Source organism: Thamnophis elegans, chromosome 14 (genome assembly GCF_009769535.1).
Source record: "Thamnophis elegans isolate rThaEle1 chromosome 14, rThaEle1.pri, whole genome shotgun sequence".
Classification (NCBI taxonomy): domain Eukaryota; kingdom Metazoa; phylum Chordata; class Lepidosauria; order Squamata; family Colubridae; genus Thamnophis; species Thamnophis elegans.
This window is the reverse complement of record NC_045554.1, coordinates 27,051,447-27,076,237: the sequence shown is the minus strand read 5'-3', so window position 1 is coordinate 27,076,237 and position 24,791 is coordinate 27,051,447. Positions and strand designations below refer to the sequence as shown.

The 24,791-nt window shown below is 44.4% G+C and overlaps 1 protein-coding gene across 1 annotated transcript; it reads left to right on the top strand.

The window, feature by feature from the left end:
• The first annotated feature begins 479 nt into the window (after positions 1-479).
• HERPUD1 (homocysteine inducible ER protein with ubiquitin like domain 1) lies at positions 480-23,242 on the top strand. Its single transcript, XM_032230430.1, has 8 exons — positions 480-710; positions 4,492-4,569; positions 4,686-4,757; positions 11,817-11,944; positions 14,496-14,615; positions 16,175-16,522; positions 17,690-17,801; positions 21,252-23,242. The coding sequence occupies exons 1-8, from the start codon at positions 561-563 to the stop codon at positions 21,411-21,413; spliced, it is 1,170 nt and encodes a 389-aa protein (XP_032086321.1). The 5' UTR covers positions 480-560; the 3' UTR covers positions 21,414-23,242.
• The last annotated feature ends 1,549 nt before the right edge of the window (positions 23,243-24,791 follow it).

Here is a 24,791-nt window from a genome sequence, read left to right as displayed (position 1 = left end):
TGCATCCCCACCACATACCGCTGAATCACAAGCAACCTAATTTTAGCTTAGCCTTGTTTCTTATGGGAACGCAGCAGCAGCAGCAGCAGCAATAACAACAGTAAACACGGTTACGAAACGCGGTAGGCTGCACAGACTCCGGACTCCAACTCCCTTCCACCCCTGCCGATGGATCCAGTGAGAAGGAATCATGGGAGTGGTAGTCCAAAAGGGGGACGCGTGCGCGTTGAGCACCAACCAAGATCAACCTCCCCGCCTCCGGATTGACAAGTCGTGCTCGGACCTCCTCCCGCCCTATCGCGCTTCCCCTTCCATCCTTTCCCGTCCAGCGACCACTCATGATAGGTCCACGTTCGGCGCAAGGTCGTCCCGACGGCCAATCCCCGACGGCCACAGCGACGTCGCCACAATACGGGAGGCGTGGCCTGAGCCGCCCGCGACGCTATAAAAGGAGCCGCCGCCGCTTTAGAGGCCGCTGTTGTTGTCGACTGAGGCGGGTGTTTTTTTTTTTTGTGGGAGAGCGGAAGTTGGGTGGTTGTTTTTTTTTGAGGCCGCAGAGGATGGAAAGCGGGCAAGCCGTGGAGGAGGAGGTGGACCTCGTCGTGAAGAGCCCCGCGCAGCGCCACCCGGACCTCCTTCTCTCGGCCCGGCGCTCCTGGAGCGTCCGGCGCCTCAAGGCTGAGCTGCGATACCTTCACCCGGATGAACCGGTGAGCTTCTGAAATACGCATGCGCATTAGCCCGTCTCCGTTCTCTCTCTCTCTCTCTCTCTCTCTCTCTCCCCCTCCCCCCCCCCCCTTGCCCGTTCCCTAAGTGGAGCATTCTTGGACGGGCGCAGTCTATCCCGCTTCGCTTTGTTGACTGGGGATGGCGTGCCAGGGCATTTTTGGGTCTCGGGTGGGTTTCTAGGGAGGGGTCAGACGATGAAGCTGGGGTTAGGATTTCGAAAGTGGCTTTAAACGCCTTTTCCTGCCTGGGGGGGTCGCTGAGATGGGCTTGGGAGTCCTTCCCCTCCCCCATGGGAGTTGTCCCTTTGCCAACATGGAAGCCCTTTGGACTTCCTCCAACGTGGGCTGGGTTGGGATAGTCTGGAGTCTCCTCCCCCTCGCCGCTTGGTCGTCTTCCCCTTTTTTCTGGGCTTGGTGAATCGCCCCTCAGCTCTGTGGGGGGATGGAGCTTCTGAGCAAGTGCAGAGTGCATTTCCTGGGCTGGGTGCAATGCAAAGGTCGCATTTGAAGAAAGGGGGGCGGAACGCACGTTATTTCCCCCCCCCCTTGCAGGATTGTGAGTTTATCAGTGCTTTTCTGAGCATGCACAGAGCGCTTTGGCTCTGGCCCGTGATTCAGAGCAAGGATGGTATTGCATTTGAAAAAAGGAAAATACCCTGCAGGGGTGATTTATCCCAGCGTCTTTCTGAGAAAATGCCAGGTGGTTAGCAACTCCAGGAAGTTGCTTTCTCTGAAATGGATGTTGTTCCCTTTTGTTGAGGATTTCAATCAACCAGAATAGAGCTGGAAAGGGACCTTGGAGGTCTTCTAGTCCAACCCCCTGCTCAAGCAGGAAGACCCTACACCACTCCAGACAAGTGACTGTCCAGTCTCTTCCTGGTGGTGTCCCATATCAGGGTCTGACCTTGTGGAAGTTTTATCAGCTCCTGTCCTGTTCAATAATTTTAAAGGGATTTCTCAGTCATGACCTTTGCCTGCTGCGCTCACCATAGGTGTCCTGTAGGTATTTGAATATTCTTTTTTTAAAAATCTGAGTAATGGGCAAAAAATTATCCTGATTTATTTATTTTTTTACCCTATTTATGTTAGGTTTGTAGAAGGCGGTCCCTTCCCTCCCCCCCTCCCCCAAATAAATATCCTGTGTGGGTTGGCTCTCCGGAGAGAAGCAGCCTGGCCCACTTTTCCTGCAATATTTTCATGGAAATTGCTAATATTAAAATGATGACATTTTGCTGGGTGTGTTGGTGCTTTGGCTTGGGAGCAATTAGTCAGCTGAATGGCTTGCCTCCAGATACTGGGTGCTCCCATTACTGGAGGGTTTTTTTCAAGAGAGAGATTGGACAGCCATTTGGCTCTGCTTGAGCAGGGGGCTGGACTGGAGGACCTCCAGGGTCCCTTTCATCTGTTACTGAAAGTTCTAATTAATAGAATACTTCCTTGTGGTAGCTGCTTGTGAGAATTGTAGCTTTCCAGGACATGAGGCCAAAGTGAAATGCCTTTTCCCCATCAGTAATCAGTATATTTATATTATGAAACATTTATAGACTAGGTCATCTGGAAAAAGAAACATTTTGTCCTTGGTGCTCTATGTATTTCAATTCCCCCCCCTTCCCCCCCCAAAAAAAAACCCTCTGTTACTTGCTGTTAACATTCAGGAATTTTAGATTCTAAAGCTAATGCTTAAAGCAGAAAAAAATATAGTTTCTGATTGCCTTTTTGTATCTCTCCGCCTACAAAACAAAATGATCTTGGCACTATTTGCTTTGCAAAGCAAGATGATGCAACTGAGAGCCAACTGCCAGCATTTTCTTTGTTTGAAGTTGTTTAAAGTTAACTCAAGCAGAAGAAGAGGTTTCAGTACAGTTTCATAATTAATGTTTGTGTGTTTCTATATTTTGGGACCTTGTTCCCCTTTGCCTGATACTGACAAGGTTAAATGCTTTGGCCATGTAATAATAACAAGATAAGGCTGGATTGGAAGGGGACAGGATGGAAATTAATAAAAAGTTTTCATTGCATGCAACAGGGAAGGCAAAAGGAATGGGGGGGAAAAAGATCTTAAAACAATGTAAGAGGTGGTTTTAATACAAAATGTCCCAAGGCTGGGTGGTGCCTGTGACCTTTCCCTGGAATTTGGGAAGTTATTTGGCAGCACCGCCCTTCCCCAAGGCCACTGGTGAGGTAGGCTGGGTGGGTGCAGCTCCATGTCCCTCATTGCCCATCTCTTTTGGCCTTCCATGCCAGTTCAGCTCAGTTGACCTCTTAGGAACCCCGACCTGCACAACATAACACTGCACAACATAACACGTTGATTGTACAGTGGTGTATTAGGATTGGACCCTTTCTACTTTGAGTTGGGTGTTTAATCTTCCGCCCAAGGATTTCTTTCCAGAAGTTTGGAGCAGGGGGAAATGAGTTTTACTCTGCCCATGAAACCAACACTACAAAACCCAAGGTGCAGAACAGCCAGTTCCTCAGACTGATAGCCTCCACATTTGTGTGTGTGGGGGGAGCTACTTGTCAACACCTTTGAAAGATGTCTGGTTGAGAAAGGCTAGTACTGGTATAAACCAGTCTTTAAATCTAGAATTTCTAAGGAATAATGCCTTGGCTTAAAGACAAAGCCATTGGGTTATCCGAAGGTTAAGAGGCCTATCGAAATCTACTTTTAGGTACTAATTAGCAATCAAAGGAAAGTTTAGGTGAGAAAGCTTTCCTGAAATGATTGACATAAATGCCTGCCAGTTTGGCCTTAGGTTGGTAATAACTGCAAAAAGTTGGTTTTTTGCCCAAGGTGTACAGATTCAGAAGAAGCCATAATGTGACCCTGATCAGAAGCAGGATTCGATCTTTTAGTAACTTTTATTTTTTTTAAAATAAAAATAAAGGAAAGGTTACAAAAAGACATCTGCAAATATACACAGGTAGTCCTTGGCTTACCACAGTGGAGGGCAACATTTCTGTTGCTAAGTGAGGCAGCTAAAGTGAGTTTTCCTTTTGTACCGCAGTCAAGTGAATCCCTGGAGTTAGCAATACAGTTAAGTGAATCTGGTTTCCCCACTAACTTTGCTTGTCAGAAGGTGGCAAAAGGGGACTCACAGGACCCCGGGACACTGCAACCGTCCATAACTATGAGTCAGTTGCCAAGCATCTGAATTTGGATCACATAGCCATGGGGATGCTGCACTGTCATAAGTGTGAAGAATGGTCATTAATTCACTTTTTTCAGTGCTGTTGTAACTTTGAACAGTCACTAAATCAGGGGTGCCCAAACTTGGCAACTTGAAGACTTGGGGACTTCAACTCCCAGAATTCTCCAGCCAGCCTCCACATCCAGAATCCAGAGTTGAAGTCTCCAAGTTGCCAGGTTTGGGCACCCCTGCACTTAATGAACTGTTGTAAGTCATTCTACTGTGGTTTCACTACATGCAGCCAGCTCCTCCTGTAAACTCTCTTGTGCAAATGGGTGTTTGTTTCCATGATTTAGCTACTCTTGGAAGCCTATTGACCAAAGACAAAATCTCCCTGGGCAGTTCAGCCACAGGAAACCACTGGAATCCAGCAGTAATCTCAATTCAAGGAGGAGAAATATTTTCCTCTTCAGAAGTGACCTAAAGGTCATTGCTCAGCTGGTTGTCCAAAGATCAGCTGTTTATAATTTACAACAAGGAAAACCCGCATACTTGCACATTTATAAGAATGAGGAATCTTGTTCTGGAAAAATATATTTTTTTTAATTGCTTTTTCTTCTCTCCCTTCAAAGCCTGAAGAAGCTCAGCGGTTGATCTACTCTGGAAAGTTGTTGCCCGACCATCTCTTCCTGCAAGAGGTCCTCACCAAGGTACGTGGGGGTCTGCCCTGCTCGCCTTTTGCTTTCAGCCATCAATGGAGCATCGAGGAAATGTGCTCCCCAGATGGCTTTGGAAACTTTTAATGAACGCTTTTTTGTTTATGCAGGAGACCGTCCACGCTCTTCATTTGGTGTGCAATTCTAAGAACCTGCCCACGATGCCAGGAACTGAGCCAAAGGTATTGAAAAACGATCATTTGATATATTAGCTTATCACCGGCTTGGAGGATCAGATATTTTGTGATCTGGGCAAGATTTTTAGATTGTACCAAACCTGTTAATGGGGATTTTTGGGTGGGGCGGAGACAGGTGCCCAACAGGTATAGGTAATGGCTGGCTGTAACATATTCCAGGTGAACCACCTTGAGTCATGGTTAGGCTTTCTTGGCCAACAGTGTTGAAAGCAGGGATTTGGGTCCGTAGGTGGTCATTCTGGGACAGCTTCATAAGCTTGGCAACCGTGTGGACTTCAACTCCCAGAATTCCCCAGTCAGGCAGCACTTGCTCCTTGGGCCGGTCCTTCAGCATGCTGGTGAGGGAATTCTACAAGCCCACACATCTTAGTTTCCAGCCTTGAAAAATAAACGTTCTAGGACAGGGGTCGTCAACCTCAAACACTCAAAGAGCCATTTGGACCCATTTCCCACCCAAAAGAACTCCGGGAGCGACAAAACCTTTCCGGTGCCTGACTATTTCCTGAGTGGCCACAAAACTAGTCTATATGGAGTTGAATTAAACATTCTGTTTTCTTCTGAAACACGGGTGGAAAAGCTCAATAAATCACGTGCCAGCGGGTGTCGCACATTGGTGGGTGTGACGCTTCTTTTGAGCAACAGGGAGCTGCAGCAGAGGGATGAAAGAGCCACATATGGCTCCAGACCTGCCGGTTGCTGACCCCTGTTCTAGGATGTCGGAAAGTAGCCAACTGACCCAGGGGCTGAGCTCGCAGGAAGCCAGGCGTAGCTCCAGTTCTGGTTTGTGATCCAATTCCCATGTTGTGCAGCCTCAGAAGAGCATGGCTTCCTGGCTGTGCTTGGCTTAACAGAACAGATTAAGTCAGCCATGATTCTTCTATAGGTTGAATGGAGACCTTAGGGTAGGGGTCAAAACTTGGGAACTTTAATTTTGCATTTAAGTACAATGACAATAAAGATTATACTTATAATTTAAGACTTGTGGACTTCAACTCCCAGAATTCCCCAGCCCACCAACAAAATTGGGAGCCCTGAGTGGGATAGAGCCCATTAAATGACTAGTATGAATGTGTATTGTTGCTGGGGTGTGGGTGATTACTGTATTTTCTAGAGTAGAAGATGCACCTTTCCCCCTAAAAAAGAGTGGAAATGTTGGTGCTTCTTACACACCAAATACAGCCATTTTTGGCCTCTCAAAGCCCTGCCACTGCATCCCATTTTTGTAAAAAAAAATGAGTGAAAAATAGTCCATTTTGGTGAAAAACGGGGCATTTTTGCCTTCCCCCTGCCCTACTAAACCCTGCAGAGTGCTTCTGGGGGCCAGGGAGGACAAAAACTTTTTTTCTTATCTCTTCGAAATTCTGCTGCATCTGGTCTTTCTCTGGGTCCAGATGGTGCAGGGTGTCCGGCCTTCAATATATTATAATAAAAATCTCGGGCTTTCCATACAGAGTTGAGGCGGTACCTTTGCTTATCAAATGTAAATATGATGCCAAATGGCGCATCCCATCTATACTGTATCTGACGATTTCTGAGTTCTTCGACCAAAAAAGCGTAGTCTCTCCTGGCTCTTAACATTTGAGGTGGTATCTCTTTCAAAACAGCCAGGTCTTGACCGCCAATTTGAAGCTTAGTGTTATAAGACGCTTGCAGTACCATATTTCTAAGCTCTCTTGTAGTAAAATATATAACGATGTCTCGAGGAAGCTGCTTCTGCTTTGCCAGCCAGGAGTTAACGCGGTAAGCTTTGTCAATTTGCCAGTCTTGGTTGGTCCCTGGTCTTCCCATCAGGCGATCAAAAGCTTCCGATAGGATCTGTTTCAGGTTCTCCTGTTTCTCCTCATGCAGCCCCCTTACTCTTAATGCGAACTCCATTTGTCGGTACTGTATCATAATAATTTCTTTTTCAGCATTTTCCACTTTTTGTTCCACCACCTCTGTTTTCAATGTCAAGTTAGCATTGGCATCATTAAGAACCTCTAGAGTATCTTCCATTCCAGAAATATGTTCTGTTAATAGTTACAAGACTCAGCATGTCGTCTCTAATTTTATCAACCTTAGCGTCAAATTTCTCATACAGCTCCTGTTTAAGTCCTTTTATTTCACTTTTAATTTCTTCTTTCATTTCTTTTATTTCCTCTTTTCTCTCCTCTCTATTATCTCTAAACTTATCTTCCATTTTAATTGTCTGTGCATTAAGAGCCTCGCTTAGATTACTCAGGAAAAATTCTTTCGTTAACACATCCCCAGCAGGGGGCGTAGGAAGCGGAGGCTGCAGCTTTGTGCCAGGCACTGAAGATGTGCCCCTGGAAGTAGAGGGTGACCACTTCAAGTTAATATTTGGTTTTGAGGCCATTTCAAAATTTAGAAGGACAGGATAGACAGCAAACTACACAACCACCAGACAAGATCTCTTCTCTAGAAGTGCAAGGTGCTATGGAACTAAGACCTAGCCGCATGACTACTAGACGTATGGAGAAACAAGCTAAAAAGCAACAGCATCCACAATCATCGGCCATTGATCAAGGAACTACAATAACAAATCTGGAAGCAGTGGGAGGAGCTAGACCTAAGGTTAAACAGGCCGTGCAGGAAGCTCTAAAAATGCTTCAACCAACCAAAGATGACAACTAAGATTTTAACATGGAATGTCAATGGACTGAATTCTCCACAGAAGAGGAAGAAAATATTTCATTATCTCAAACAGTTTAAGAACGATGTAATTTGTTTGCAAGAAACTCATATCAAGTCAACTGATCAAAAATATTTGATCAACTCAAAACTTGGTCAACATTTTGCAGCTTCTGCTATGGAAAAGAAGAATGGTATAGTTGTATACTTAAGAAAAGATATGAAAGCTGAATTAATAGAAGCAGACCCCTTCGGAAGATATATTGCTTTAGACTTAATCTTAGAAGGGAAAAAGACATTACTTTTGGGAATTTATGCTCCCAATCAACAGCAAGATAGATTCTATAGAAATCTTCATGCTAAATTAGTACAGTGGGACTATAGTTCCTGTATACTATTGGGTGACTGGAATGGAGTGATAGATACTAAGAGAGATAAGAAGATTTCCCGCCTAAATACCAAGATGCGAGCAAAGTTACCCAAATCTTTCTTTGACATTATGGATGACTTTGAATTGAGAGATATTTGGCGAGAAAGAAATGCAGAGGAATATGACTTCACTTTCTTCTCGGACAGGCATCAATCCCTTTCAAGGATTGATTTTATCCTAACCACTAATGATTTGCTTTCTAGGGTCAAGAAAACAAAGATTGCGGCTAGGGTCCTTTCGGACCACAACCCAGTTTGGATGGAGTTGGGAAGGGTAGTGCAGGCAAGAAGGTCTTGGAGATTGAATGAAAACTTATTTAGATATGAAAAGTATATTAATGATTGTAAAAAATTACTATCTGAATATTTTGTTTTGAATATGAATAAGGGTACATCTATGGAATTTGTATGGGACGCAAGCAAAGCGTATATGAGAGGAGTTTTGATGAATATAAATAAAACACATAGAAATAAGCAAGGGTTAAAACGAACAGAACTGGAAGAGGAAATTAAGAGAAAAGAGCTGGAGTTAACAATGAACCCAGACGATACAAAGGTTAAGGAAGCTATTAACATATTAAAATCTCAATTTGACATGTTGATCTCTGACCAGGTAGCTACTAATTTATTATATGCAAAACACAATACTTTTTGTAATGCAAACAAACCTGGCAGATGGTTAGCTTATCAGATTAGGAAAAAAAGGAAAACTCGAAATATATCTAAACTGATTTACAGAGGGAAGGAGGTGTTTCAACAGGAAGAGATTCAAAAGGCTTTCTGGGAATTTTTTACAGAACTGTATAAAGGGGATAAAATTAATGGTTTAGACATAGACAAATATTTAGACAAAGAGAAAATACCTTCAGTTAGAGAAGAACACAGGCAAAAATTGAATCAACCAATAACCTCGGGGGAAATCCTGCAGGTAATTAAGCAATTAAAGTCAGGGAAAGCACCAGGTACAGATGGCTTGACAGCGGTTTACTATAAAAACTTACAGTTAGAAATGGTAGAACCTCTTAGAGAATTATTTAATATGATTCAAACGGAAGGTAAAGTCCCTCCATCTTGGAAGACAGCGTTTATATCTTTGATACCCAAAGAAGATCAAGATACTACTCAACCCAAAAATTATAGACCTATTTCATTACTGAATGTAGATTATAAAAATTTTACCAAAATATTAGCAAATAGGTTAATGTTGGTCATTCAACAATTGATACATATGGACCAAACAGGTTTTATACAAGGGAGACAGATGAAAAGTAATGTTAGATTAATTATTAATGCATTAGAATATTTGGGAAAGAACAACCAGATCCCTGCTGCGTTTATATTTTTGGATGCTGAGAAGGCCTTTGATCGAGTTAACTGGCAATTTCTGCTGAAGATACTGCAAAAAATGCAGATAGGAGATAATTTTTTACAGTGAATTAAAGCAATATACCAACAGCAAACAGCACAAATTATAGTCAATGGAAATTTAACAGACTCTTTTCAAATTGGAAAAGGTACAAGACAGGGCTGTCCTTTGTCCCCATTATTGTTTCTTATAACTTTGGAAGTATTGTTGAATAAAATACGGGGCTTGGATGGTTTAAAAGGGATCAAGATTAGGCAGCAAGAATATAGAGTCCGTGCTTTTGCGGATGATTTGGTCATAATATTGGAACAACCGCAGGAATCCAGTATGGTTTTAATGAATACGATTAATCAATATGGTCAAGTGTCGGGTTTTAAAATAAACTTAGGAAAAACCAAAATATTAGCTATAAATATGAATATTAAACAAAAGGAAGAATTAGGAGTGATGCTAGGATGTGAGGTAGTTAAAAAAGTCAAATATCTTGGAGTTAACATTTTAACTTCAAATGGGAAATTATATAAGCATAATTATGAACCACTTTGGCATAGCATACAGACAGAGATGAAAAAATGGGAGAAATTGCACTTATCTTTGCTGGGTAGGACAGCGGCAGTGAAAATGAACATTTTACCAAAATTTTTATTTCTTTTCCAAATGTTACCTATACTTAAAAAAGATGCGAACCTTTTAGAATGGCAGAAGGGTATCAACAAATTTGTGTGGGCAGGAAAGAAGCCGAGGGTAAAGATGAAGATAATGCAAGATGTACGTGAGAGAGGAGGATTGAAACTACCTAATTTAAAACTATATTATGATGCAGTGGCATTATCTGTAATTAGTGATTGGACTCATTTAACCAATGATAGAATATTGAATATTGAGGGACACGATCTGGTATTTGGTTGGCATGCTTACCTGTTATTCAACAAAAAATTGGATAAGAATTTTAAAAGTCATATTTTAAGAAATGCTTTATTGCGGGTTTGGAAGAAATACCAATATAAATTAAATGACAAGATACCCATGTGGGCAATTCCTAGACACGCAATTGAAAATATGAATACAGCACAAAAACAGGACAGAATTACTTACAGACAGCTTCTTACCTCGGAAAGGGGGGTATTACAATTAAAATCTTTAGAGGTATTAAAAGAGGAGAAGGTAGTTCAAACATGGTTTCAGTATGGGCAATTACAGGCTAGGTGGAAAATAGATCAAAAAATTGGTTTTATCCAAGTTGAGGATAATCTGTTTAAACAAATAAGAGATCAAAGCTTAATGCATATAAAGAGGATATATAATGTATTAATACAGATGGATTCGGAAACAGAATTAGTTAAAGATTGTATGATAAAATGGGCTCAAAATATTGAGGAACCAATAATGTTGGATACATGGGAAAGAATCTGGGTAAGAAATGTGAAATTTACACAAGCTCAAAATCTGAGAGAAAATTTTTACAAGATGTTCTATAGATGGCATTTAGATCCTAAAAAGTTGGCTTCTATGTATCCGAATGTACAGCCTAAATGTTGGAGGTGTGGTTCTCTCGATGCTACATATTATCATATATGGTGGACCTGCCAAAAGGTTAAGGCATTTTGGATAAAAATATGGTGGGTCATGCAAAATGTTTTTAAAAGAAGGATAAAGTTTATTCCTCAGTTATTTTTACTAGGTATATGTACTGACTTTACAGTGGTAGAGACCAATTTGATTCTGCACCTGATAACTGCAGCAAGACTGTTGGTGGCGCAATATTGGAAGAAGGAAGACTTGCCTACAATCCAAGAATGGACATTGAAAGTAACAAACTTAGCCGAGATGGCTAAAATATCGGCATATCTCAAAGATCATTCAAATGAGATATATAAACGAGACTGGAAAAAATGGATTGACTATATACAAAATAAATACGGGACTAAGAAATTCCAGTTAGCCTATGCTTAAGATCAGAAATGATTTAAACTGTTAAAAGTCAGTTCAGTAAGAAGAAGCTAAGGTCAATCTAGAATGTCATTAATTTCTTTATTTCTTTTTTCTCAATAGATTTTAGACTGTGTTAGTTAAAAATCCATACCGTGTACGGGTTCTGGGAAGTCGGGGGGGGGGGAAGGAGGAGGGGGGGGTGGGGGGGTACACATTTTCTAAATCCTAAAAAAACCAGAATCCTTTGCTTTAGAGCAGGGGTGTCAAAACTCGATTTCATTGAGGGGCCACATCAGGGTTGCGTTTGACCATGGGGGTTGGGGTGGGCGTGGCCAGCTTGATGTCACTCATGTTGGCACCTGTGGCCCCAGCGCTCTGCCAGAGAAAATGGGCTCCTGAGCTCCGCTTTTGGCTGGGATGGCCCCCTGAAAGCCTCTGCCAGCAAATGCTGGGAGGGCTGTGTTTTCACTGACAGAGGAGGCACCTTGGCCTGGTCCTTTACTGATTTCAGGGCGGCCCCCGCGGATCAGATCTAAGCACCCTGTGGGCAGGATCTGGCCCCTGGGCGTTGAGTTTGGCACCCCTGCTCTAGATGGCTGTGTGAGAGCCTGCAATGGAGCGGAATACCTGGGACGGACCTTTTGAACCCGGTTTTAAAATGCAGCGGTACATTTCTGTTGGTTCAGGTGGCTGAAGCCAAGGAGCAGTCCACAGCATCGGGCCAAAATCCTTCGGCCCTTCTTCCAAGCTCTGCTCCCAGCCAAGGACAGGCTGCCCCAGACCCGCCTGTGACCACAGAGGAAGCTGACACGAGGTACGTTTGAGCATCCAAGTTCTTATTTTGGAGGGGGGGGGCGAAGAACAGAAACATCTGTGATTTGATGGTGAAGTTTCTCCATCATCCAGGTATAGTTGGCTGGGAGTTTGAGCAGCTGGACTTTTCCTTTTTGGTTTGAACCGGCTCCAGTTGCCATGACTCAGCTTGCAGTCGTCTGTGATTTGAATTCCAGGCTGGGTAACTTCATGGGCAGAGCCACGTCGATTCCTGGCTCAGAAGAGAAGCTCTCTGCTTGCTTCTGGGATGTGTGTTTGCCTCTCCAAACTCTGGGATTTCATCTTTTTCTGTCCCATCAATGCCTCGGCTGTGTTTCGTTTTCCATAATCTGTTAAATTCAACTAGGTGTTGCCACGTAAGACTCATGGAGTAGATGGGACTGACTTTTTCAGAGTATAAGATGCATCTTTTCCCCTCCAAAAAGAAGCTGAAAACCTGGGTGTGTCTTATACACTGAATACAGCATTTTTGGCCTACCAAAACCTCACCCCCTTCACCAAAATGGCTGTGCAGAGCCTGTAGGAGGCTTTCAGGGGGCTGGCGGCTGGGGAGGGCAGAAATGAGCAAAAAACTGGCCGTTTTTTGCTCATTTTTGCCCCCCAGCCCCCAGGAGCACTCTATCAGCTTCCTAAAGGTTATGCATGCCCCCTTTTTGATGAAAAATTGGCCTGTTTTTGCAAAAAATGGGCCGTTTTGGGGAGGTCTCCAGAGTGTAAAACCTTTTTTTAATTTGCCTCTTCAAAATCTTGGTGCGTCTTACACTCCGAAAAATGCAGTAGTTTGATTTGTATCCCGCTTTTATTATATTTATAAATAACTCAAAGCAGCTAACGGGTCCAGTGTGCACCTTCCTTCCCTTAGTTTTCCCCACAACAATAAAACTCTGAAGTGAGTTGGGGTGAGAGGGGAGGTTTGGCCCAAGAACACCCAGCTGGCTTTCATGGCTAAGGTGGGACTTGAACTCATGGTTTCCCCTGCTTTCTAGACTGGTCTCTTCAACTACTACACCAGGGGTGTCCAACCTTGGCAACTTTTTAAGATTTTTGGGTTTCAACTTCCAGAATTCCCCAGACAGCCATAGTGGCTGGGGGAAATTCTGGGAGTTGAAGTTCACAGTTCCCAAAGTTGAGCTAACCCTATGGTGGACCAAACTGGCTCTCTCTAGAGCAGTGTTTCTCAACCTTGGTGACTTGAAGTCCTGTGGACTTCAACTCCCAGAATCCCCCAGCCAGCTGGCTGGGTGATTCTGGGAGTTGAAGTCCACAGGACTTAAAAGTCGCCAAGGTTGAGAAACACTGCTCTAGACTTAAAACCCTTGTGCCAAATTATGAAATATTCATGCCAGCACCAAGTACCAGCACCAACATCAGGGTTTCTGATTTTTTCCTTTTTATCCTCAGAAGTGGGAGTAAATTGTGTGGCTCCTAGGCCTCTTTTTCATTGGTTGATATTCAAAGGAAGGTGGAAGAAAAAAAAAACAGGACAAATTTTCCTTCCACCCTCCTCCTGAAGCCAAAGCCAAGACCCGAATAAAGGCCGGGTGTGAAGCCACATCTGTGTTTATGAATTGGCTAGTACTGTGATGGTAAACCTATGGCACGAGTGCCACAGGTGGCACACAGAGCCGTCACACCAGCTCAGCTCAACTGCGCACGCCACCCCTGCCAGCCAGCTGAGTTTTTGGTCTCTGCCACGCATGTGCGGGGCGCATGCGGGAGGTGTCCGTGCATGCGTGGGGGCAGGGGATGTCGTGTGCCCCCCTGGGGTACAAAAAGGTTAGCAATCACGGAGCTGGTGCTTTCCTACCAGGGACAAATGGAACAAGCTGTGACTGTAACATGGTTTAATTTTTGTGGGTGGGGGTGGTGCATACTTTACAAAACCCCTTGTTAAAGGTCTCTAAAGGGGGGAGGAAAATATGGGTCGCTTAGCAACTGCAACAGGCACCTCCCCCTCACCCCAAAAGGGTTTTGATGTTCTGACATTCTCCTTGGCGCAGTCACATGGCCCCATTGGAGGTGGTTAGCAACGGGCTTCAATTTACAGGGTTTGCAGCAGCCCAGGTGTCCAGGCCATGATTTATGATGGTTTGGCAGGAAGCTAGCATTTCCAGGTAGTCTGGTTTTACTTGGGACCGTGAGTTGAGCCCAAAATTTTTGTTGCTAAGTGAGGAATTTTGTTCAGTGAGTTTTGCCTCATTTTATGACCTTTCTAGTGAATCTGGCTTCCCCATTGACTTTGCTTGTCAGAAGGTCACAAAGGGGGGGGGTGTCACATGATCTCGGGTCACAAATATAGGCTAGTTAACATATGTTCAATGACCCTGGGACACTGCAACCATCATAAATATGAGCCAGCTGAATTTTGATCACATGACCATGGGAATGCTGGCAAGAAACAACCCAAGACAAATGATGGGCTGGCTTAACAACCACCACAGAAACGGTCATAAACGTGGGTCTATTCAATTATAGTTGTAACTGGAGGACTATCTGTAATGTGGGCATTCTGTCTGTGTCTTCTCAACCAGATCTCCGATGACTCCAAATCCTTTTCAAGCGATGAGCTCCAGTTATTCCTCCTACACCACATACCATATGCTGCAGTTTTGGTTCCATCAACTCTACACAAGGCAGTACTACATGCAGTAGTAAGTTTTGTCTTGAATCTTCCATGTCCAAAGTCACATGCTAAGCTGTTCATAACACGAAGATCATGGCACATTTTTCAAAAGAACCTTCCAGTAATACGAAGCTGTCAGTACGGGTGAAAATTTCATGTGTTTTGAGACTATCTGCACTGGCTTTATAAGTATCCACCAAAGGTTAATAGAAAAAATAATAGGTGGACAGAGACAACATATAGAAAAGTAATTTAAAAAGCTCAAGACTTCATAAATTGGCCCATGTGGCAAAACATTCTTCTTGTGTGCAAGTCATTTGGACCCAGCAAATCTTTTAGCCACAATTGCGGTAATACAGAATTTTTGCAATTTGGATAGAGTTCAATAAGACAGTATTTCTCTATCATGCCAATTTTTTTAATTTTGAATGTTTATTTTAAATACAAATAATACAAACATAATACATATAAATCTAAATACAAAAGGGGGGGAGAAATACAAATATTACAGTGCCCCCACCTCCGAGGCCATTTTCCCCGTTATATTTCTGCTGTGACGATGAAAAGATATACAATATATTCCAACTCCTCCAAAACAACATATATTCTTGCAGAAGTTTCTTCCCTTTGTCTTCCACCAACACTGTTTTTTATTTTAAAAAACCCCATATTTCATTATTGTCTACAAAAAAAAGAGCTTTTATTTGTTTATAATATAGCATAAAAAGGAAATGCAAACATAAATAGGGAAGGGAAAAGTGAGGGAAAGAAAAGATTTTTTAAAAAGGCATTGACTTCCAACTCTCTTTGGTGCTGTAGAATAAGGCATGAATAGAGAATAGAATAGAATTCTTTATTGGCCAAGTGTGGTTGGACCCACAAGGAATTTGTCTTTGGTGCGTTAACCGTAACTTTATACTTTTACATAGTAGTATAAACTAGACATTTCTGTAACAACAAATCTCTCTGGTAAAACCCCAAACCAAAGTTTTGCCATGCCTCTTTTAAGACCAGTGGACACCCAGAATTCCCCAGCCAGCACCCCCTCTCTCCCACCCCAAATGTTATAATTTATTTAGGACAGGGGTCTCCAACCGTGGCAGCTTTAAGACTTGGGAGTAAATCATTTAAAACTTCCCCAGAGGTTGTTGAGTGATCTAACACAGAGGTCTTCAAACTTGGCAACTTTAAGATTTGTGCACTTCAACTCCCAGAATTCCCAATGCTGGAATTCAATTCTTTCGATACTGGAATTTCTCCTTCTTTTCACTAGACTAGAAGTACCCAGTTCCTGCAACTGTTCAACTCTCCTGGGGAAACTATATAGGAGCACCACTCCGGCTGCAATTTAAGCCAGGCATCTCCAAACTTGGCAACTTTCAGACTTGTGGACTTCAACTCCCAGAATTCCCCAGCCACTCCCAGAAGTCCACAAGTCTTAAAAGCTGCCAAGGTTGGAGACCCCTGATTTAGAATCCATTTGGATTTCACTAGCTGCTGCCCTAATGCTATCAGTGCTTCATAGTCCTGCTTTTCTTTCAGCACGAGAGGAGTCTTTTACACCCCTTTTTATTTCCCTCTCTCCAGCATGGCTGCCAACGCTCATGCGGGTGACTTGTCCTCTGCACGAAGTTCCCAGGAGATCTCGGTGGCTCCGGTGACCCCTCCAGCACCTCTCCCTGGTCCGTTCCCCGCCGAAAACCCCCCGGTAGATCAAAACGCTCAAGCCCCTCAAGCCAACCCTGGAGTGAACCCAAACCTGCGCATGAATGCCCAGGGAGGACCCCTCATGGAGGAAGACGAAGAAGTCAACCGCGATTGGCTGGACTGGCTCTATTCGGCAACCCTCTTCTACGTCTTTGTCAACATCGTTTACTTTTACTCCAGTATGAGCAGGTTCCTCATGGTGATGGCCGGCACCCTCCTCATGTACCTGTGAGTCTGCTTGGGTGGCTGGGCAGGAAAGGCGCGGGGGGAGGGGGTGATGGTCCCTGCACATGGTTTGAATGTCATAGAGGTACTGTATTTTTCAGAGTATAAGGCGCACCTTCCCCCTCCCCCCCCCAAAAAAAAATCTGGATGCATCTTATACAGTGAATACAGCATTTTTGGCCTCCCGAAACCCCATGCTGTTCACAAAAATGGACGTGCAGAGGGTTTGGGAGACCTGCAAAGTGCTCCTGGGAGCTTGGGGGGGGGGGCAAAAACGAGTGACGGACTGTTTTTTGCTCATTTTTGGTAGGGGGGCAGCCCTCAGGAGCACTCTGCAAGCCTCCTAAAGGCTATGTATTCCCTTTTTTGGGCAAAAAACAGGCCTGGTTTTGCAAAAAACGCAATTTTTTGCTCATTTTTGGCCCCCAGGAGCACTTTGCAGGCCTCTCAAATTCTGTGTGCCCCATTTTTTCACAAAAAAACAAGGCTGAAGAGGGTTTGGGAGGCCTGCAGAGTGCAAAAAACTTTTTTCTTGAACTTGCCTCTTCAAAATCTTGGTGCGTCTTATACTCCGGTGCGTCTTATAGTCCAAAAAATACAGTAGTCCTTGACTTGCGGTCATTTGTTTACAGTTAGAGTGGCACTGGGGGGAAAAACGACTTAACCACCACTGCTGTATTCCCTCTTGGCACCTGGTCACAATTCGGACGCTTGGCATGTACACTCAGTCCTCGACTTACAACGGTTCGTTTAGTGACCGTTCAAAGTTCCAAGGGCCCTGAAAAAGTGACTTATGACCACTGTTCACATTTACAACCATTGCAAGCCCATCCCCGTGGTCATGTGATCACAATTCAACTTACCTGATATTTATGATGGTTTCTGTATCCCTGCATCACTTGATCCCCTTTTACGATATTCCGACAAGCAAAAGTCAATGGGGGAAGCCAGGTTCAATTAACAACTATGTGACTAATTTAAACAACCTCATTCTCTGTCGTCCCCTTCTTTTGTCCTCCATCGTTCCCAGCATGAGGCTCTTCTCCAGGGAGTCCTTCCTTCTCATTAGGTAGATATATAGAGAATGGATAGCTGCCCAAATTAAAAAACAATAGAAGTTGATTGTCACTCGAGGGTTTTGCCTTTCTAACCAGTGTCTCCTATACTTAGGCATCAGGTTGGCTGGTTCCCTTTCAGAAGGCCTGCCCAGCCGCCACCACCACCACCGAACAATGTTCCTGTCCAGGCTGCTGTTAATCAAGATCAGAATAACAATTTACAAGTAAGTTTCACACCAGAGAGCGCCATAAAGCTTTGGCTTCAGAATGAACCTCTGGTTCAGTGGGGCATTGCTTCCATGCTAAACCTGTCTAAGGATTCCTTGGCTCCCTTTAAAGGGACACGATGGCTCGGGTTAAGACACTGAGCTTGTCGATCAGAAGGTTGGCGGTTCGAATCCCTAGCGCCACATAACGGAGTGATCAAAATTTGGATGTTTGACAAGTGGTTCAAATTTATGACAGTTGCCCTGTGGCTCACACCCCTTTGCAACCTTCCGACAAGCAGAGACAATGGGGAGACCAGATTCTCTTCAAAACTGTGTTGCTAGCTTAACAGCTGCAGGGGTTCCCCTTAACGGGAGCAAGAATAGGGCAGGACTCACTTAGCAACAGAAATGTTGCCCTCGACTGTGATCTTCAATCGAGGATTAGGTGTACCTGGAAGTGCAGCATCGGAACTGGGAATCGATTGGGCTGTTTCCAGATGTGGTTTGGCCTCCAGACAGGCCTGCTTTCTCTAACTTAATAATACATTTCTGTTTATAGAACTTTTGGAATTAAGTCACTCAAAGATGTATTTAAAAATAAATCCCTGAACCATCCTTGGAACAGGAAGTGTGGCACACAGCCAAAGAGGAACAGAACAAATTGTTACCTTATTGTCTTGAACAGTGATGGGGAACCTTTTTCGGGTGCCAAAAGCATGTGTGCGCCATAATTTAATTCCTCCCTCCCCCGTGCAGTACCCCCTGCGCATGCAGGCGTGACACACACACACACACACAACTGCCCTGCACATGCGCACACGGCTTTCTTGGAGCCCAGGGAGGGCGAAAACTGCCTCCCTTACCACCTGGAGGCTGGAAACGGCCTGTTTTCCAACTTCCAGGTTGTCTGTTGGGCCGTTTTCTCCCCCCCTCCGGAGGCTTCAGGAGGGTGAAAAAAGGCAATGTCTCACGTACCCACGGAAATGGGTCCGCCTGCCACCTGTGGCACACATGCCCTAGGCTCATCACGGGTGCCTCCATCAATAACCAAGAAAGGAAACTCCCGACTCCATTGTTCATGGAATTAAAGATACTTTTACTGGTTATGAAAACATAGCAGCGAAAGAAAAGCAAGATCTGAGCCCAAAAGGCTCGAACAAGCACATATCAAATGATTGCCCAGCCCCCTCCCTCCAGTTGCCCCAGCCCAGGGTCCAATCCGCAACTCCTTAAGGTGTCATGTGGGGTGCATCTTCAAAAGGCCTCATGAGATGGTTGGCCTTCACCAAGTCCAAACATCGGCCGTGATGAGAACAAACCTCCCTTCTACATAACTCCTCCAGTGCCATGCGATTCCCTTCCCATATACCGTGCCCCCACCCTCCCCCGTTTCTATGGTAGCAAGCCAGCGAAGCAGAGGCTGACAACGGCTCTAGAGTGTTCAGTCCCTGGATTGTGGCAGGTGCCTGTCCCGTATCAACTGCCGCTTGATATCCTTGAGCCACTTGTACGATAAACCCTAACAAGAGGCAGCTGGCCCATCCTTCGCCAGTGACAGTGCTGTAACTCTACTGGGGGTATTTTAGACATTTTATTTAGCAAACAGGTTTATATATTCATTAGGTTTTTATCCCAAAGATGTTTTTTTTTTCAAGAGGCAACTGGACTTCCTTGTTTTTCTTTGAAGACGTTTCCCTTCTCCTCCAAGAAGCTTCTTCAACTCTCAGCCTCTTGGGTGAGAAGCGAAACCAGAAAGAAGAGAAAAGAAAAACCAGGAAGTCCACAGTCACCTCTTGAAAAATGCACCTTTTGGGACAACCATGACCTGGATGACTGAGAATCTCTACGGGAATTCTTATCCCACCTTTCTTACCTCATAAGTAACTAGAGGTAGCAAACCTATATGCTGCTACTTCCGTCTCCTCTTTTCCTCAACAACAACCCTGTGAGGTGGCTTGAGCTGAGAGAGACTGACTGGCCCATGGTCAGCGAACACTCATGGCTAAAGCCAAGAACTAGAACTCAGTTTCCTGGTGACTGAGCCAGCACCTTAACAACTAATTGAAACTGGTTGGGTAGCATCTCCTTTTATTCTAGGTCCTAGTGAGAGTTCGTTATTTAAACCACTCAGTTGGAGCAGCCCCTGTGGCAGCGAGTTCTTTTGGCCTTGGATATCTGCAGTATGAAGAAAACAGTGCCAGGAAAAACTTACCTTGCGCACCCTCTGAATCCTGCCAATGTAATATTCCAGGATTTAATAACACTGGATGAGAATAATGTCATTAATGTCCAGAATATCCTTAAAAGATAAGATCACAGGTAGTCCTTAACTTATAACCATTTAGTGACCATTTGAAGCTATACTATATTGCCAAAAGTATTCGCTCACCCATCCACATAATCAGAAGCAGTTGTGAGCGAAAACTTTTGGCAATTGTATATCTGCACTTTTTCACACAGGCCTCCCCATGGTCACCGAATCAAAATTCAGATGCTTGGCAACTGGATCATATTTATGACGGTCCCAAGGTCATAGGATCACTTTTTGCAACTTTCTGACAAGCAAAATCAACTGACTTACTGAGTTAACACTTGCAGTGATTTGCTTGACAAGAGCCAAGGTGGCGCAGTGGTTAAATGCAGCACTGCAGGCTACTGCTAGATCAGCAGGTCAGCGGTTCAAATCTCACCGGCTCAGGGTTGACTCAGCCTTCCATCCTTCCGAGGTGGGTAAAATGAGGACCCAGATTGTTGGGGGCAATATGCTGACTCTTTGTAAACTGCTTAGAGAGGCCTGAAAGGCCTATGAAGCGGTATATAAGTCTACTGCTATTGCTATTGCTATTGCTTAGCAACTGTAGCAAAAAAGGTCATAAGAGTGGAGCAAAACTCACTAGCAATGGATTTTTTGTTTTTCAGGGTTTCTTTTATTTTCAAACATACAAAATACACAAAACCAAAACTTAGACAAACTACATTTACACAGTACATTAGAACTTCATGTTGCTTCTTATAGCAGTTATTAGTACCCTATGATTGTCTTTAAGTGTTGTACCTTATGATTCTTGATGAATTATTTTATTTTTCTTTATGTACACCGAGAGGATATGCATCAAAGACAAATTCCTTGGGTGTCCAATCGGTACAATTCTCCTTAAGTTATTTCCCCTTCTAATATATTTCCTTTGAGTTTCACCATTTTTAACCCTCTTATTTTACTTATCTATCTGATATATTGGGTGATTACCTCTAAGAAGTCTAAACTCTCTTGCATGCATATACACAAGGCGCTCCTCCTTAACTTCTACTTTTGAGCTTTATTGGCTTCTTTCATTGACCCACATGACCCACATGTGCCCCACGGCAAACTGGTGGTAACGAAATGTGCAACCCACCACTGGTTGGAGATCACTGGAGGAAAGATCTCCGTGTAATTTACACTTTCTTTTGTCCCCCTTATCTCAGCAGGAGGAAAACCCAGGAGAACAAAATGAGACGGAGAATTTGGAGGCCGCCCGCGAGAACCAGCCAGCCCCAGCTGTTTCCTTTATGAGCACAGCATGGCTTTTCTTCAAGACTTTCTTCGCCTCCCTCCTGCCAGAGGGGCCTCCAGCTGTGGCCAACTAACTGGGCACATAAACTTCTTCCTCTTTCTCTTCTCCGGACACTGGCTTGAATGTCCCCTACGTGGGCGAGGATGGTTGGATCAAAGGGGGGGGGGTGTGCGAATGTAGACTTTGGACGTGAAAGACGGACGTGGCTGGGCGTGCAATGAGATGCTCGCTCAGAGCTTCAAGGGAGAGAATAGACCACCGAAGAAGCCACAGCTTTAGAGAGCTGTGAAGCTTTGTTACCTCAGCTGTTTGGGAGCCAAGAGAGGCAGAGTCCTTCTGCCGGGACCAACTTGATTCCAGTTGGAGTGGATCTCCCGCTTGCCTACGTGGAGTGTGCAATCTTGTGCAACCAGAATATTTAGAGAGAGAGAAAAAAAACTGCACAGAGGAAGTTAATGAAGAAAAGCCGTTTCTTAATTCCTGACAACGCATGTAAAAAGATAAGGTGTATATAGCTTTTTTCACAGAAGGTAAAAGTTGAGCCTATTGATACTACACAGGAGGGCAACCAAAGTCCCCTTTACGACATGCGGACTTCCAACTCCCAGAATTCCTGAGCCAGCCATGCTGCCTCAGGAATTCTGGGAGTCGAAGTCCGCAGGTGATAAAAGGGCCCATAGTTGCCCGGCCATTGCTACACAGTGTAGCAGAAAGTATTTTCCTAGGTTTCAAGCACGAAGCTTTTTTCCTCCCTACTTTGCCAATTTACCAAGCTAACCCAAGGTCCAGACGCGTGTCTTCGGATAGATCAAATTGCAAATATGACTTCTTTCCAGCTTCCTATTTTGCAGCAATCTACTTAACCTTATAAGTTCTTTTTGTCATTACATTTCAAAGTTAAAAGAGAAATGGGAGTTGTGCAAAAGAAGACTTGAACAATCCCTCCCCTCCTTCCCCTTCCTCTCCCCTTCCTCTCCTTTCCTCTTTTCCCTCCCTTCCCATCACGCAGATTTTCCAGAGTCCCTGCAGGTTAGCCATACATAATTGTGAATGAATACTTTTATCGGGGATACATAAAAAAAAATTGGCCTGAATCTGAAGTCCGGAGCCTAACTGGAGGCTCTGACACTAGGAAAAGATAGGAGGGATATTTTGTGTGTGACCTTTGCTCCCAAGTTACAGTCCGAATCCCCCAGAGATGGGTTAGAGTTGAGTAAGAGGGTCGCCCAAAATTACTGTTGATTTTGCAAATAGAAGTTTGAATCCAGGCTGTGCAATTTTGAGCATTTTTGGATCAAAAGTTTGTGTGGGCCTCTCCCAGCCATGTTGGGAGTGGCAGTACAATATCGGAATCATAGTGGGAGTTGCCGTTACACAATTACTGTGATGATGTGATCTCTATCACTCATGACTGATGCACATTAAGTGTGGTGGTAATGGTCTCCTCCCACTCCTAGATGCCCAGGGTCTCCTAGGAGGGGAAAAATATTCTTTTAACACCTGCATTTAACTTGGACATTTTAATACAAGCAAAAGAACATTCTGATTAATTGGTCTGCTTACAATGCTCAGATTAACACCCCCCCCTTCCACTTCAGATACTTTGCCTGGAACTCCCTATAGAATTGCATGATTTTTTCCAAAGTCATTCTTTTCCACTCAGGGATTATTTTGCATATAAAAACATTTTTTCCCATTTCTGTGTTTGGCTTTCAGGATGATGCTGAAATGGTGTGTTTTCGCTATTGTGGATTGTAACTTGGATGATTTCTCTTTCACTTACCTACTCTTAACGTTTCATAAGGACAGTCACACGATGGCTGGGTTTTTTTTTCCTTTACATTATTAAACAAAGTTTAATATATTACAGCTTTAATTTTATTAAACCAAGATTGTTTGCAAGCTTTTGGGAGTTTTTGCATTGAGAAGACTCAAGTTTTAAATTTCAGATGAAAGGGAAATAGTTGCCATGTCAGGAAGCAGTGCTCTCATGTATCAGCATCTCCTCTAATCTTACACAACGCCACATGCCAGGGGTATCCATCTCAAGGCCCTGGGAGGGGGGGGGGTTTCCCAGCCTGCAGGGTACTTAGATGTGGCCCATTAGGCCACCCTGGAAACGGCAAAGGACCAGCCCGCAGTGCCTCTGCTAGTGAAAACTGAGCTCAGGAGGGCTGTATATAGCCCTCCCAAACTCCATTTTGCTGGTATAGGGTTGCAGGAGTCCATCGCAGCTGAAAACTGCTCACAAAGAGCAACTGGAGAAACTCCCGAGCTCCGTTTTCGCTGGCAAAAAGTTACAGAAGGCTGCTGCAGCCAAAACAGAGCTCAGGAGTATGTTTTCGCTGGAAGAGTGCTCGAGCCATCGCAGGCACCCTGACGCAAGTGATGTTGAGCTGGCCACATCCCCCTGCCCCCCCACTCCCAAGGTCAAACAACTGATGTGGCCCTCAATGAAATTGAGTTTGACACCTCTGTGATAGGCAGTCTTGGAAAACAAGGCCTCACCTCTCTCTTGCTCTGCTTTTGGGGCAGGTGGTTTGGCGGCCCAGACACAGGGGGAGAGGTTGCAAATAGCTACGGCCCACAGGTTGGGGGGAACCCCCCCCCACCATAGTGGCATGTTAAAAAGGTAAAGGAACCCCTATGGATTTTACTTGGCTAGTCATTGCCGACTTCATGGGATGGTGCTCATCTCTGTTTCAAGACTATTGAGCCAGTGCTATCTGAAGATACTTCTGTGGTCATGTGCCCAGCATGATGTCATGGAGCGCTGAAGTGGTACCTATTTATCTACTTGCATTTCCATGTTTTCAAGCTGCTAGGTTGGCAAGGAGCTGGAGCGAGGATAGGAGCTCACCCCATCACATGGCCCTCTGGTCTTGAGCAGGCTGCTGGCTTTCCAGCATCTTAACCACTGAGCTGCCCCTCTAGTGGCAGGACTGAAGCACTAATGTTCCAATTTAGGAGAGTGGAGTAATGATTGAAGCTGGCACGGAAGTAGCAAATCTCACGCCAAAAAGAGATGTTTTGCAAACAAGACACAGTTGGCTGAAGCCAAGCGTGGCCTTTGAGTGCAAGGCAGGAAATCCTGAATGGTGGTGGTGTAGATTTGGCACTAACACATAAAAAGCTGGATCTTGGGTGTTTTCATGTGGAGAACCTCTTCTGACCATGGCTTCCAAATTCTGTTTGATAAATTTACATGGCTAATCTTGAGCCTTCTTGGAGAGCATAAGAATGGCCGTGTATAGAGAGAAGAGCAATGCAATCTGGGTCAACCCATGTTTAGTAGAAGTTGGGTCAAAGAGACACCTGTTGTGGCACACCAGCAGAGCTGGCAGAAGATTCAGACAGTGAGGAGCTTGGGGAGGAATATGGGCCAGGAGTCCTGGAGTCTGGGGAAGGCTCTGATGAGGGCTCTGTGTCGGAGGCAGAGTGGGGGGCAGAG

Coding starts and splice junctions, on each gene's coding strand:
- HERPUD1 (XM_032230430.1), top strand. CDS start 561: ATGGAAAGCGGGCAAGCCGTGGAGGAGGAGGTGGACCTCGTCGTGAAG. Junction 711..4,491: donor ACCTTCACCCGGATGAACCG/GTGAGCTTCTGA, acceptor CTCCCTTCAAAG/CCTGAAGAAGCTCAGCGGTT. Junction 11,945..14,495: donor ACAGAGGAAGCTGACACGAG/GTACGTTTGAGC, acceptor CTTCTCAACCAG/ATCTCCGATGACTCCAAATC.